General features: G+C 41.8%; 1 protein-coding gene across 3 annotated transcripts in view; it reads right to left on the bottom strand.

Moving 5' to 3' along the window:
* kif26ab (kinesin family member 26Ab) overlaps window positions 1-15,230 on the bottom strand; it is a 208,366-nt gene that overhangs the window by 107,885 nt on the left and 85,251 nt on the right. For all 3 annotated transcript variants that reach the window (XM_069916550.1, XM_069916551.1, XM_069916552.1), the window contains exon 3: window positions 10,403-10,909. In XM_069916550.1, coding sequence (XP_069772651.1) covers window positions 10,403-10,909 — 507 coding nt within the window. The remainder of the gene's footprint in view (window positions 1-10,402; window positions 10,910-15,230) is intronic.

Below are 15,230 nucleotides of genomic sequence, written 5' to 3'. Positions count from 1 at the left end.
CAATCACAGTATTTGCAGACTTTCATGTTTTCAGTTCCAGACCCCTACCACTTCTCCCCTCTAATCTTTCGACTTTAAATGTATGGCGTACAGCTCAGGACATGGATCCCTCCTATTGACTCTCTTGATCAGGGGTGGCAAAATTCCAGTCCCTGGGCCAAATGCAGCATATGGCACATTGTTAAGTGGCCCGTTAAGAAGAGAGGCAGCGCTGCCGCTGGAACAGACCCGTGGAGAGCAGGGAGAGGCCTCAGCGCTCTCCTGCAGGCTTCAGCCACCCAGTCCGACTGCCATCGGCTCTGTCCAGGCTTTAAATAGCCTGTTAAAGGAGTCAACAGTGGTTGAAAATTGCTGGACTTAATATTGTTTGGCCCGTGAACTCGGTATATTTTTCTGTATGTTGTCCACATTAAAAGAGGTTGGCCATTGCTGAACTAGACCCTTCATAATTTTATATTTGCCCAATTAAATCTCCGTTCAATCTCCTCTGCTCAAAGAAAAGCAAATTCAATTTATTCAAACCTTCTATATAGATATTTTTTTTCAGTAATTGTAATATCATCAGCCTGTGAATCCTCTCAAGCACAATTGTGTCTTTCTTGCAATGTGATAGATTACAGCTACATGTGAATTCAAACTGTGAGTTAGAAAGTAGCATTAGACATTTTCTAATAAAACTCCTTGCATTCTACACCATGGATATCATCTCATTTTTATTTCATTCATTTTATTGACCTGCTCTGCAGATGTGAGGATATATTGGCAAATACCCCAAGATCCTCATCTTCCTTCCCAACACTCGCTATCTGCTCATTCTGATAAAGGTTCCCAGACTGGAATTGTTAACTGTTTCTCTCTCCACAGGAGCTGCCTGACCAGCTGAGTGTTTCCAGTATTTTATGCTTTATTTCTGACTTTTAGCATATGCAGTTTTTTTTTAATTCTAATCTCTTCCCAGATTTTGTCTTTGCCCTGGCCCTGCTGCATCTCTCCAAATGTGTTACTTCACACTTTTCTAGATTTCCTTTCCTTTCTCACTTTCAATGGAACAAAACCATCGAATATTTAGTGAACTCCGAACCTTTCCTCATTAGTGTTAGCCAAAAGGCCACTTTTATATGGTCTCAAAACTGTTTTATCATGGTTCCTACAAATGGATCTTATTTGTTAATACATATGACAAAATACAAATGGAGCAAGTACAGGTTGTACTTCTCTTATCTGGCGCTCTCTGATCCAGTAATGTAGGTGAATGGGGTGTAAATTGGGTGGCATGGATTTGTTGGGCTGAATTGACCTGTTAGAGTGCTGTATGTCTAAATTTAAATTTTAAAAGCTTAAATTTAAACTCTCATGGCCGGCACATTTAAATCTGCTGTCCTTATATGGACAGTGCAGGACTCAAACCCTGATCCCGATCTCAGGTGCTGGAACGGTTGAATCTGTCGCCGTTAATACAAACTCCTTACAGACAGCGTGGGACTTGAACCCCGGTCCCGATCACTGGTGCTGGAAAGGTTGAATCTGCCGCCATTAGTACAAACTCCTTATAGACACAGTGGGACTCGAATCCCAGTCCCGATCGCTGGCGCTGTGCTAACAGCTATGCTAACCAAGCCACCCCACAATATTATTTCCTTTTTTAAGCTTTGCTCTACCTTTGATATGTTTTGCATGGTGTTCCCTTAGGGGCCAATTTCTGTTTTCCGGCATTATCTGTGGTCCGGCAAAGGCCAGGTCCCAACGTTGCCAGATTAAAGAGGTACAAACTGTACTGAGACCTTAAAATCCCACTGCTAAAAATGTTCAAGTCATTAAAAAAATCCCTCAACAATTACCCTTTATTTCCTGCCACAGAACTAGTCTTGGACCTCTCTCTTGGATCACATGGTCTTCTATATTCTTGGCCAACTTGGCAGTGAGGGGCCTTGTCAAAATCCTTATTCCAGAATTACTGTGATTGAGTCTCAGTAGCTGCCAGTTCAGGAGCAAATTAGGCAGCGTCTGTGAACCAATTAAAAATGCCAATTTCTGCCTTTGATCTGTCTTCCTCAAAGTTGTTCTGAAACATGACCCTACCGTAGAAATTACTAGGCTTATCCTTAGCCCCCTATTTTTCTAACCTTCATGTACCTATCCAAAAGTTTCTTAAAAGACCCTATCGTATCCTCCTCCACCACTGTTGCCAGCAGCCCATTCCATGCCCTCACCACTCTGCATAAAAAACTTACCCCTGACATCTCCTCTGTACCTACTCCCCAGTATCTTAAACCTGTATCCTCTTGTGGCAACTATTTCAGCCCTGGGAAAAAGCCTTTGACTATCCACATGATCAATGCCTCTCATCATCTTAATACACCTCTATCAGGTTATCTCTTATCTTCCATCACTCCAAGGAGAAAAGACAGAGTTCACTCAACCTGTTTTCATAAGGCAGGCTCTATAATCGAGGCAACATCCTTGTAAATCTCCTTGGCACCCTTTCTATGGCTTCCACATCCTTCTGGTAATGAGGTCCAGGCCAGAATAACTTAGTAGTGCTATGGGCCCCAGATTTTCAAGGGCCCCTGAGTTTATGTACTATGAATTAAGAGAAACATTTTTGTTTTTATCTTCGGGCAGCGCCTATGAGATACCACACTGATAGTCTATGTTAATAACCCCAATTAAAGGTAAGAATCGGCTAAAATTTAAAGTTAGTGGTTTTAGCCAGTTATCTCTTTTAAATGGTATTTCAAAGCCACTACACAAAGATGGAATCGAAAACGCACCTTAGCAGAACAAAAAATCATCCTCACCTCAGCCCCTCAGTCAGCTGGCTAGTTTCATTCATTTACATGTCAGGGGAGCTGCATGCTGCAGATAGCAATGGGAAATGCAAGGTGGTTCCAGCTGTTCGGGGGATTATGGGTATCAAAGATGGCCATTGATCCTGTACTGAGCCAGCTCCCACCACTATAAGTAAGTTTTGTTTTAACAAAATGTGTAAGTTAATTTTAACAGGGGAAATCCACATACACTACATCTACTGCTCTTCCTTCATCAATGTGTTTAGACACATTCTCAAAAAATTCAGTCAGGTTCGTAAGGCACAACCTGCCCTTGACAAAGCCATGTCGACTATTCCTAATCATATTATACCTCTTCAAATGTTCATAAATCCTGCCTCTCAGGATCTTCTCCATCAACTTACCAACCAATGAAGTAAAACTCACTGGTCTATAATTTCCTGGGTTATCTCTACTCCCTTTCTGGAATAAAGGAACAACATCTGCAAGCCTCCAATCCTCCAGTACCTTTCCCGCCCCCATTTATGATTCAAAAATCACTGCCAGAAGCTCAGCAAACTCCTCTCCTCATCTCACTTCAATCACCAAGATCATTTTCCATAGTGAATATTGAAGTAAAGTATTTATTAAGTACCTCTACAATTTCCTCCAGTTCCATACACACTTTCCCACTGTCACAATTGATAGGTCCTATTCTTTCACATCTTATCCTTTTGCTCTTCACATACTTGTACAATGCCTTGGGGTTTTCCTTAATCCTGCCCACCAAGGCCTTCTCATGGCCCCTTCTGGATCTCCTAATTTCCTATAAAACCTCCTTCCTGTTAGCATTATGATCTTTTAGATTTCTAATATTACCTAGCTCTCTGAACCTTTCATAAACTTTTCTTTTATTCTTGACTAGATCCATTACAGCCTTTGTACACCACAGTTCCTGTACCCTACTGTAACTTCTCTCTCTCATTGGAACGTACCTAAGCAGAATTCCACACAAATATCTCCTGAACATCTGCCACATTTCTTCCGTACTTTTCCCTGAGAACATCCATTCCCAATTTAAGCTTCCAATTTCCTGCCTGTTAGCCTCGTAATTCCCCTTACTCCATTCAAATGCTTTTCTAACTTGTATGTTCCAATTTTGCGATCACTATCTCCAAAATGCTCTCCCACTCAGAGATCTGACACCTGACCAGGTTAATTTCCCAATACCAAATCAAATACAGTCTCTCCTCTTGTAAGCTTATCTTCCTGAACACCTCAACTAAACTCTCTTCTCTAGGGAGATGCCAATCAATATTTGGGAAATTAAAATCTCACATCACGATAGCTCTGTTATCATTACACCTTTCCAGTACCTGTTTATCCTCGATATCCCTGTTCCTATTCTTTGGCTTGGCTTCGCGGACGAAGATTTATGGAGGGGGTAAATGTCCACGTCAGCTGCAGGCTCGTTGGTGGCTGACAAGTCCGATGCGGGACAGGCAGACACGGTTGCAGCGGTTGCAGGGGAAAATTGGTTGGTTGGGGTTGGGTGTTGGGTTTTTCCTCCTTATAAAAAACACCCAGTAAAGTTAGTGACCCCTGTTCCTAACCTCCACCCACAGAGACTCCATGGACAATCCCTCCGTGATGTCCATGTTCTCTGTAGTCGTGACACTATCTCTGATCAACAGTGCCACACTCCACCTCTTTTGCCTCCCTCCCTGTCCTTTCTGAAACATCTAAAACTCAGCACTTGAAGTAACCATTCCTGTCCCTGAGCCATCCAAGTCTCTGCAATGGCCACCGTATATAGCTCCAAGTCCTAATCCATGCTCTAAGCTCATCCGCTTTGTTCACAATACTCATTTCATTAAAATAAACACATCTCAAACCATCTGTCTGAGTGTGTCCCTTCTCTGTCACCTGCCTGTCTTCCCTCACACACTGTCCCCAAGTTTTCCTATTTGTGAGCCAACCACCTCCTCCCCAGTCTCTTCAGTTCAGTTCCCACCCGCCCCCCAACAATTCTAGTTTAAACTCTCTCCAGTAGCCTGAGCAAACCACTCTGCCAGGATATTGGTCCCCCTGGGATTCAACTGCAGCCTATCCTTTTTGTACAGGTCACACCTGCCCAAAAGAGGTCCCAATGATCCAGAAATCTGAATCCCTGGCCCCTGCCCAAATCACTCAGCCACACATTTATCCTCCACTTCAGTTTATTCTGATACTCACTGTTGCTTGGTGCAGGCAGTAATCCTGAGAATATTACCTTTGTGGCCCTGCTTCTCAATTTCCCTCTTAACTCCCTGCAGTCTTTTTTCAGGATATCTTGGATGTGATCTGAAACATCCTGGATCCTGGCACCTGGGAGGCAAACTACCATCTGAGTTTCATTCCTGCATCCACAGAATTGCCTGTCTGACCACCGATCAGGGCTTGTTCAATAAGTTCAAAAGTAGAAGTGTTTGTGCATAAAACCAACATCTATCAAAGTTATATTTTAATTTTCCTGATTAAAAATTGGTGCAACAGCACCTCCACATGTAAGTTGTGCTAAAAGTTTTCAGAAGTTTTGAGCTATAGCCAGGATCAATACATGTCACCACACTGTTGAATGTATAGCCCCTTTTCCAATGGCACCCTGTCCCAGGAATTAACTGGAAATTTACTGGGACGTGGGCCAGTGGAAAAGGAACATTGTCCGAATGCCGGCGACAAATGACGTCATTTCACGCCGAGGATTAACCACCTCTGCCCCTACTCATATCCCCGACATTTGCTAACGCCAGCGTGCTGATAAAAGCAATGGAAAAGGGAGAGCAGAAGGTCACTCATTTCCAGTTGAAGGTAGAACACTCTGATCCCTGGGGATGTGTGTTCAGTGGAAAAAGCAATTAGTGTCCCAGTTAAGGGTGGCCCAGTGGAAACAGCACAAAGGGCTTCCAATCCCAGGACACTGCACAGCCATTTAACTGGGGCGCCAGTGGAAAAGGGGCTATGATAAGACATGAGCAGGTAGATCCTTTCTCTTTAAAAGCCTCTGTAAATTGCTGGTGTGCAATAGATAAATATTCCATTGGACCAAGCTTTTGTCACAATTCAATCTGCTACTTGCTGACTATTTTCACATTCTTATTGGCTGATGCTTACATCATGTCATGATGTCTGCTCATTTTACATTACCTCAGTGCTCAATTAAATTCTCCTCACATAACCAATGGTCTCACATTAAGTCATAGAAATAAATGTGAATTAAACATCAATTACTGGTAGACCATTGGGTTCAAATCAATGCAGCAAAACAAATTTTAAAAAAATTATATTCAACAAATGCAATATTGAAGCAACCCAAATGACTTTAAAGTCCCAAAAATAATTTTAACTAATGATTTCTTCAACTGGGAACTACTTTAAAACACAACCCTCATTAGACAAATGCAGGTTCAATTTACATTAAATTGAATCTGTGAAAAATTCACAGAGGGAACAGACCAAAGCGTCTCTATAATTTTCTATTGGTGACTGCCAGCAATGTTGCATTTGAACAGAAACTGAGCCACATGAAATTACTTGAAAAATCAACTTTTTTTTTTATTTCTTGATGCTTTGAGTTATTCATATGTGTGTATAAAATCAAAGGTAATAGGATTGGTTTTTAAGAATAGTGTGATAGCATACAGGTTGCCGCTTCTTCCTGAAACCATTTATGGCAATACACAGTACCCTACTGACCACATTGTACTATGGTTGTTGACATATCTAAACAAACAAAATTTCCAATTGAAACAAGGGCATCTATAAATAAACAATTAAATAACATTTGTCAGTGTCATAAAGAAAACAACGCTTTCCTTCAATATTATGAATCAACAGTCTTTACAAGACAAATTAACCCTCAATACCACTAACTGCAAAAATATTTCAGATTCCATCCCACTGAACACAAGCATTTCAATTCCCAATATTTTCCATATGGATGAAGTCAGTGGGCTTTCATCTTGTTAAAAAAAAGGTTGAAAAATAAATTAAACTACCATGCAACTTAAATAGGATCAGGATTTTATTTTTGCGTTGGAAGGAAGTTTTTTTATTAGTATAAGAGGAAAGGATAGTGTAGGCAGTCAGAATCTTTGTTCCAGCACAAATATGTCAAATAGCAGAGGAAAAGCATTTAAGGGGAAGGGAGAAAGTATAAAGGAGATATGGTGAGAAGCAAGTGCCTGGAATGTGCTGCCAGGGGTAGTGGTGGGAGCAGATATGATAGTGGCATTTAAGAGGGTTTTAGCTAGCCATATGAATATGCAGGGATGGGGGGATATGGATCATCTGCAGGGCAAAGCAATTTAATTTAATTTTGGCATTGTGTGCAGCGCAGACAGAAGGGCCTGTTTCTGTGCAGTACAGTTCTATATAGGATGTAGTGCAATGCCATTGTTGAATAATTCACAAACACCTGTCATGTGACATGGTTTTGCCATCACAGAAGGACAAAATTACTGAACGCTACATTCAAAATAACTTCCAAGGACACGTATGGGATAAATAAAAACAGAAGTTGCCTATTGTAGCTAGTCCCATTTTCCGGTGCTTGGCTTACATCTCTCTAAATCTAATCTTTCATTTACCTGTCCAAGTAAATGTCAATTATACCAGTTTCCACCTCTGGCAAAAATGTCCTTACAAGTTCACGGGGAGTAGACATGCCTATTTTCACAAGGATTTATTTTTATAATCTGCAACTCAGTCCTGATCACTTCCAAGACAAAGTTGTTTTGAAATTTAGTAATACCAATTCCATGATTCCCTACAAATGAAATAATTACAACAGATAAGACTTAAAATCAATAACCATTGATTAATGGAGATTTTGCTCACTTTAACAATGTGACCAAATATAAAAAGTAAAAGATAAAAATCTGTTTCCTGAAATCTCTAATGGAAATACATTACAATGATATTTTCTAATTACATTACAATTGCAGGCTGCATGGTTAGTGCAAGGTTGTTAACAGCACCAGTGACCCACGTTCGATTCTGGCTCTGTCTGTAAGGAGTTTGTCTGTTCTCCCTGGTGTTTCCACCATGTGCTATAGCTTCCTTCCACCCTTCAAAATGTTCAGAGGTTGTAGGTTAATTGGGATATTTGGGTGGCATGGGCTAGTGGACCGGAAGGGCCTGTTACCATGAGGTATGTCTTAATTAAATTAAATTACACCTTTAAATGCAATGAACCTTTTCACCATGCTTGACAAGAATATAGTCAAAAATCTGATTGCAAGACTAAGAAAGAAACATTAAGATAGGGACAAAAAACTTGAGTGTTTTGAAAGTGGAATGAGCACATGCGGCAAAAAAATTTAAGAAGGAAAATTGAGTGCTTAGAAAACTAAAGTTCACAGGAAATGATGGGACAGATCAAACAGGGTATAGACAAAGGATAGAACTGGAGGAGCACAGAGTTTGCCAGAGAGTTGTAAGGTCAGGAGGTGGTAATGACCAAAGTCAAGAGGGAGTTGGGTCGAGATTGAGAATTTTTAAATTGACTGTGTTATTTTATAGAATAAATACTGCAATATTCAAAAAGAGTCTAATCAAAATTTACATGCAAAAAAAATGAAGGATTAAGTAATTATACATGCTGCTTCCCTTATGATAACAGATGGTAGAAGCTGTGGGAATGCAAAATGTCTTTATTGCATTAATGATATAACACAGTGTACTAATGACAGTACAATTGCAAAAAAATTCTGCATATGCTATCTGGCTTACCCATTTGCCAACATCATCTGGTTATCTCATAAGATCCTGTTGCTCACAGATTAATAAATTCTATCATCTCTTGTGGCCATTTTCCACAGTGGATTCCTGCCACAGTGGCATTACACTTCAGGCGAGCTCCAGATGATTCAAACACAAATGCATTGACTAGAATTTGATATGATGCGTTAAAGCAGCTCTGTGAGGGGGGTGGGGGGGGGGTGGTGTGCATATTAGTAATGTTCAAGATCCCATAGCAGCAATCATTGTGTTACACATGAAGGGAAATACATTATAAGCAATAGAACAGGCCTTAAATGCTAAAAGTTGCATAAAGCCTTTGGCAGCAAGTAGCCATGGGTGCAGGGAATGCTGTTTGCAGAGGAAGCCTATTAGGTGTGGATAAGAGAGGGCTTGATGGTCAGAGGGCAGCAGGTGGGAGGCATTCAATAAAAAAGGGGGGAAGTGAGTGGGAATCTTCTGAAAACATGTTTCTCACAAGGAGAATTTGAGAGGTGATCAAGAGAGGGTAGGGGACAGTTAGTGGGAGGACTGGAAAATCCGGAAGACATCCACAACAAAGTGACAGGGAAGGCGTGGGGGTCAGCAAAGCCAGGATTGGAAGTCAAAGGATAACAAACATTAATACATTGGACTCACCAGTATGGACAGGAACTACAAAAAAGATCTCCAATGACCTGTGATGTTTACAAGCTTTGTGCATTCTGTATAATTATGCACCAGTTATTTCAAAACATGTGCCAGATGCCATTCAGCATCACTCATCATGTGCAGTGATATATACACAGGAATCCTATTCAAAATCCAGACATGTACTACTTGGGAACAACATGATTTGAATGTTTTTGATAAGACTCTTATCACTTGGGGTAAATGTAATATAATATTATTCACTCTAAGAGCTGCAAACTAATACATCTGTAACAAGATTCAAGGTGGATTCAATCTGACCACAAGAGCAAACAAAAGTCACTGGAGCGCCTCTCCAGCACCTGCTTGTTGCCATTTTTGGTGAGCTCTGGCACCTAAAAAATTAGCACTACACCCCTGCCATAATCTGATAGTGGATCAAACTTCAATTTATTGCATTACATCTACAATGTTCCCTCTCCATCAAGAGTCCAAATTATCTGAAAGATAATATCGAGAACAAGCTTTCCTGCAGGGCTTGTGTAAATGATAGGAGCGTGTGGAACAGGAAGACCGTGGATACCTTCAGTGAGATACTACAATCCGCACTAGTGTATGATCCCAAAAGCTCAGTGGAGGTTCATCGTATAGAGAAGGATCCCCCTGTTACTTGTGCTGAGTAGACAACACAGCAGCTGTACTTTACTGCTTATCTTCTAACCCAGCTCCACATGTCCACAGGCCAAATCTTTTACAAATCCCACTTTGACATTGGCTCTCCCTATCCCTGTAATCTCTTTTAATCACCAATTCTGGTCACTTAATCCTGTCTTGTTGCTCCAGCTTCCATGTAACATTTCTAAACTCTGTAAATCTCTCCCAATCCCTTTTTCCTTCTTCAACGTACTCCTTTAAGCTTACCTTTTTCTTCAACTGCTCTCTATGATTCAGTGTTTGAATTTGTTTAATAATGCTAGTGTTGAAAGTCTTTGGAGATTTTATGTCATTCAAGTCAATATCAGGGTACAAGCTGCTGTTCTGGATGTTGGTAAGTATACACAATACATCTCAGGCTTTGTAATCTCTTCAGTCTAAGAAATTGAAACATATCAAACAAGTATTCATGGTTTCCTATATTTTTATGGAAATGAAAGATTCTTGCATTAATACATTTTAAATCTAGAGGCATCATTTTCTTCAGAATAAAACAACAAATTACTCACCAAATAGCCATGAGGAAGAAAGTTGTTAACTCTGGAGATACTCCACATCCCCTCAAGGTACTGCTGTGCTTGAATGGTGACTGAATTCAAAGCACTGCTAAGACCACTGGAACCAACAGTTACTTGAACACTGGACTTTGAAAGGCTGCCTGCACCCTGAGACCAGCCAGGTCCTCTCCGTCTCTCTGTACCAGATATTACATTTCCTGATTTCACAGGCTGTCTGCTCATTTGTCCTTTGACAAAGGGCCAATCTCTTTGTGATGAAAGTGTGACCACGTTTTGAGAAGCATTGCTTGAAGAAACAGCACTGGAACAGTGCAGTAGCTCAGGTATGTCCTGACTGGATACTTGATCGAGATTGTGGACCATCTGCATGGCTTCCTTTCGGAGTTGATTTAGATGCGTCGCACATATCTCACATCTGCTCTCACCTTCACTTTGACCTCGTTTTGAAGTGTCAGGCACTTGAAGCTTGTCAAAAATAAATGCTGAAAATCCTGGGTCCTGAAAACAAGAAACAAACATCAGCTAACTTGGACTAATTTCAAATCATCCTTATTAACACCAGGCACATTTCTGATAGTAAGTATAAAGCTTTGAATCACAGACATAATTATTCATTAATCATATCAATAAGGAAAAAAATTAAATTATCATAAACAAACTGATGTTCGATGCATATCTGATAACTACTCATCTACTTACATTTATAATTAGCTGTACATCAACTGTATCTTTAACACTGAAAATATAGTCTGGTTAGTGAACCTTATTAATGAAACATTAAAAGGTTGGAAAGGAGCTCTTTTGTGCAAAAAATTCATCAGATGGAAAATAAGCTTCATTGCATCCTGAACAACTTAATGTCTACTAATAAATTGCTGAAGCATAACCTTTGCCCTTAACAATGAATGATCCACCAGGCCCATTAACAAAGACCTTGTTTGGAGAAGACATTTGGGTTTCCTGGTGTGCCAGGGCAGAGTGACCAAATTTTAAATGACTCTGACCTAGACAGTTGTGGTGTTGCCTGTGAACCTGCAAACAATCAGTCACAGTTCCTGAGTTCACAGCCACCCTCTGAAGTGTGAAAATGTTTCCACTAAGGAGATGATTCAAAAGCAAATGTCCCTTCTTTGCTGCTAGTTAATTTATTTTTGTTCCTTTTGCAAGCAATCCCTTTAAACTTGTTTCATGGATATGCAGCTTTCAGTGTCCCAAAGCCCTGTGCTGTCATTATTTTTCCACAGCGCAGAGATATTTCAGCTATCAGTGCAAAAACACTCAAGAGTCAGCCCCTTGTGTGCAGTGGTGAATGCTTTAGAAAGACATTAAATCCTACACAATACAAAGCTGCCACCGAAACTAATGCCACACATGGAAGCTGACCAACTAAAGTCACTTGTACCATGACAATTATAGGTTACAGAAGGGATTGTGAGTACAACTGAGAATATCTTCCACCTTGCACAGGGCATTAGAGGCAACAATTAACAAGATTAATCCACACCAGAAGATGTCTGTGTTGTATGCCCTTGACCCACCTTTACACAGCAAAGGTCATGGTGACTGCAGGATTTTTATTTAAGTTAGAAATACATTCAGAAAACATAATTAAATGATTAATGCTGTGTAAATAGTTGAAGTTTTGTGCTCAGCGATCTTGTATTCCATCTTAACTATCAACACAAGGAGCCCCTCAGATGCTGTAGATGAGCTTATAAAAAGGTGCAGGGTTTAATTCTAGCTGTGGACAAAATCTGTCGGTTCTCGCCACAAATGCTATTGAGCCATTACAATGAATCTTAATGACCCAAAGTTCAGGAGAGAAAAATGGGTGAGATTCTTCTTCTTGATCAGTAGCCAGTGACATCTGCTGGAAAGCATGAAGTCACCTTTAAAATCAATAACATGCTCTCACTCACTCCATGATCCTGGATGTTCCGCCTCTGAGAAAACATGTCTCATTGTGAGTCAAGCTCAACTTTCTCACCAAAAAAAGTGTGAAAGTTCCCATTCTAAGCCTGAAATTGCAATATGAAGCACAAAATCAAATCTTTATATTTAAGAAGATTTTTTAGTAAATCATTACAAATTTTGTTTACATAATATCTGGTCATTGCAGTGATTAAATTTTCCTATTGTAGATATTCTGTTCAGAACATCAATTTGGAATCCATTTTTAGCTGGTTTTCTGTAATACCAAATGAATGGCATAACAGAAAACCAGCTAAAAATTGATTCTATCACATTTACTATTACAATTCTTGCAACTAAGATCTCTTGTTTACATTTGGTTAACTGTTTCAAGTGTCCACATTTTTGCATAAATTACATCATGTCAATATTTACTCTCAAGGCTTGCTCAGTTCAAATGGCACTTTGATCATGAGATTTTTAAATCCTCTTGACCTTTGTGAGCTCATTAAACTCGATGCTTTCAGTGGCTATCTCCTCAATTTCTCATGTCACCCCTGTCCAATATACACACATTGCTCCCTTATGTCTGAAAAATTTCCTTCCGTGTCACCTTTAAGTTGCAATTTTAAAGATACATTTTGGCCACACTTCAGCCCTTCATTCACCACAATATTTCTAATCCAAATTTTAACTCCCCAAAGCTGCTCAGTAACAACTCCATCGCCCTAAAAGCAAAGATAATTTCCCTGCTACAAAACATTGCCTGAAACGTTTCATCCTTCACAACTCATGAACATGTTCATCCTTCATCTCTCTGGTCCCGATGAAGTGATCCAGCCCACGACGTTGATGATTCATTTTCTCCCACTGATACTGCTCAACCTGCTGAGTTTCTCCAGCAGAATGTGTGCTGCTCCAGATTCAAGAATCTACATCTTCTCTTTTGCCTCTAACCTCTTTGCCATTAAGCTGAATACCAACCATTTGGTTCCCTCAATCTCCTTCCTCAGTTTTGAACCCTCATTCTAAAACCTCCTTTCATTTAAATTTTATGTTCTTGGTTAAGCTTTGGACACGTTGTTCCTGCAATATAGACTCATTTCCCAATGTTAATACAAGTTGTTGCTAGTGCAGCCTGGCTACCTGCTGCAAGCCCAGTTGGGACCCAACTCTATGCCATGGGTTCTTTCTTTCTTTGGCTTGGCTTCACGGACGAAGATTTATGGAGGGGTAAATGTCCACGTCAGCTGCAGGCTCGTTTGTGGCTGACAAGTCCGATGCGGGACAGGCAGACACGGTTGAAGTGGTTGCAGGGGAAAATTGGTTGGTTTGGGTTGGGTGTTGGGTTTTTCCTCCTTTGTCTTTTGTCAGTGAGGTGGGCTCTGCGGTCTTCCTCAAAGTAGGTTGCTGCCCGCCGAACTGTGAGGCGCCAAGATGCACGGTTTGAGGCGATATCAGCCCACTGGCGTTGCTCAATGTGGCAGGCACCAAGAGATTTCTTTAGGCAGTCCTTGTACCTCTTCTTTGGTGCACCTCTGTCACGGTGGCCAGTGGAGAGCTCGCCATATAACACGATCTTGGGAAGGCGATGGTCCTCCATTCTGGAGACGTGACCTACCCAGCGCAGTTGGATCTTCAGCAGCGTGGATTCGATGCTGTCGGCCTCTGCCACCTCGAGTACTTCGATGTTAGGGATGAAGTTGCTCCAATGAATGTTGAGGATGGAGCGGAGACAACGCTAGGAGCCGTAGGTGATGCCGGTAGAGGACCCATGATTCGGAGCCAACCTCGGTCGAGTGAGGCAGGCGGAGGCCCCGGTCCGGGCAGAAGCGAGGGGGAGGCGGTGGCCCCGGCCTCGGTCGAGCAAAGCAGGCGGAGGCCCCGGTCCAGCAGAAAGAAGGAGGCGGCGGCCCCGGTCCGGGCACAGGGAAAGCAGCGGCGGCCCCGGCCCCGGTCCGGGCAGTATGGTCCGACCTAGGAGGGGAGGCAGGCCCCTCCAGCCCGGGTAAGAAACCTGCATAGGAGAAGGCCACTCCAATATAAAACCTACGACCCAAGGACCTCGCTGCCACGTCCCAGCTTGCTTGGCCACGGCACATGAACCATGGGTGTAAAGGGTGGGGCCAGTACTGCACACACTGCACTCCACCTAAAAGCTCCTTTGCGCAGGCCCGAGGACATGTCCATGTCCTCCCCCTCAAAAGATGCTTACAAACTCAAGCTAGCATGCTGGAACATCAGAACCATGCTAGACAAGGCTGACAGCCACCGACCTGAACGTCAGTCTGCCCTCATCGCACATGAACTCCTCAGACTTGACATCGACAAAGCCGCTCTCAGTGAAGTCCACCTTGCAGATGTAGGTAGCCTCCAAGAACGTGTCGCGGGCTACACACTCTACTGGTCTGGCAAGCCATGGGTTCAGATTGTGTCAAATGGACAACTTGCTGAAACGGTTGTTAGAAGTAAAACACGAAAATCAGTAGGCACTGTGGTTAAAGTAAAAATGCACACAATGCTAGAGAAACTCAGCAGGTCAAACTGTGTCCTTTATATAGCAAAGGTAAAGATACATGACCGATGTTTCAGGCTTGAGCCCTGCATCAAGGTATGGAAAAATATCAGCAGGCGTCTGAGCAAAAGAGTAAAGGCGGGGGGGCGGGGGGGAAGGTGTGATCACAAAGGCAGAAGGCGATAGATGGAGAAGGGAGGGAGGGGACAGCAGTGATCAAGGGGAGGAGGGATGGCTAAGGGAAGGGAGGGATAGGGTATGGGAAAAACTCAATACTCAGGGTGGGGTTTGGATTGTCCAGTTTTCATTTTATAGCTGGGTTGACCTCAGTTGTTTGTTACCTAATGGTTTGCCTCTGAATTGTTTTGATGCCAAAAGTGACCATTACATTCA

This window comes from Narcine bancroftii, chromosome 2, assembly GCF_036971445.1.
Source record: "Narcine bancroftii isolate sNarBan1 chromosome 2, sNarBan1.hap1, whole genome shotgun sequence".
Lineage (NCBI taxonomy): Eukaryota > Metazoa > Chordata > Chondrichthyes > Torpediniformes > Narcinidae > Narcine > Narcine bancroftii.
This window is presented reverse-complemented; position numbering and strand designations above follow the sequence as displayed.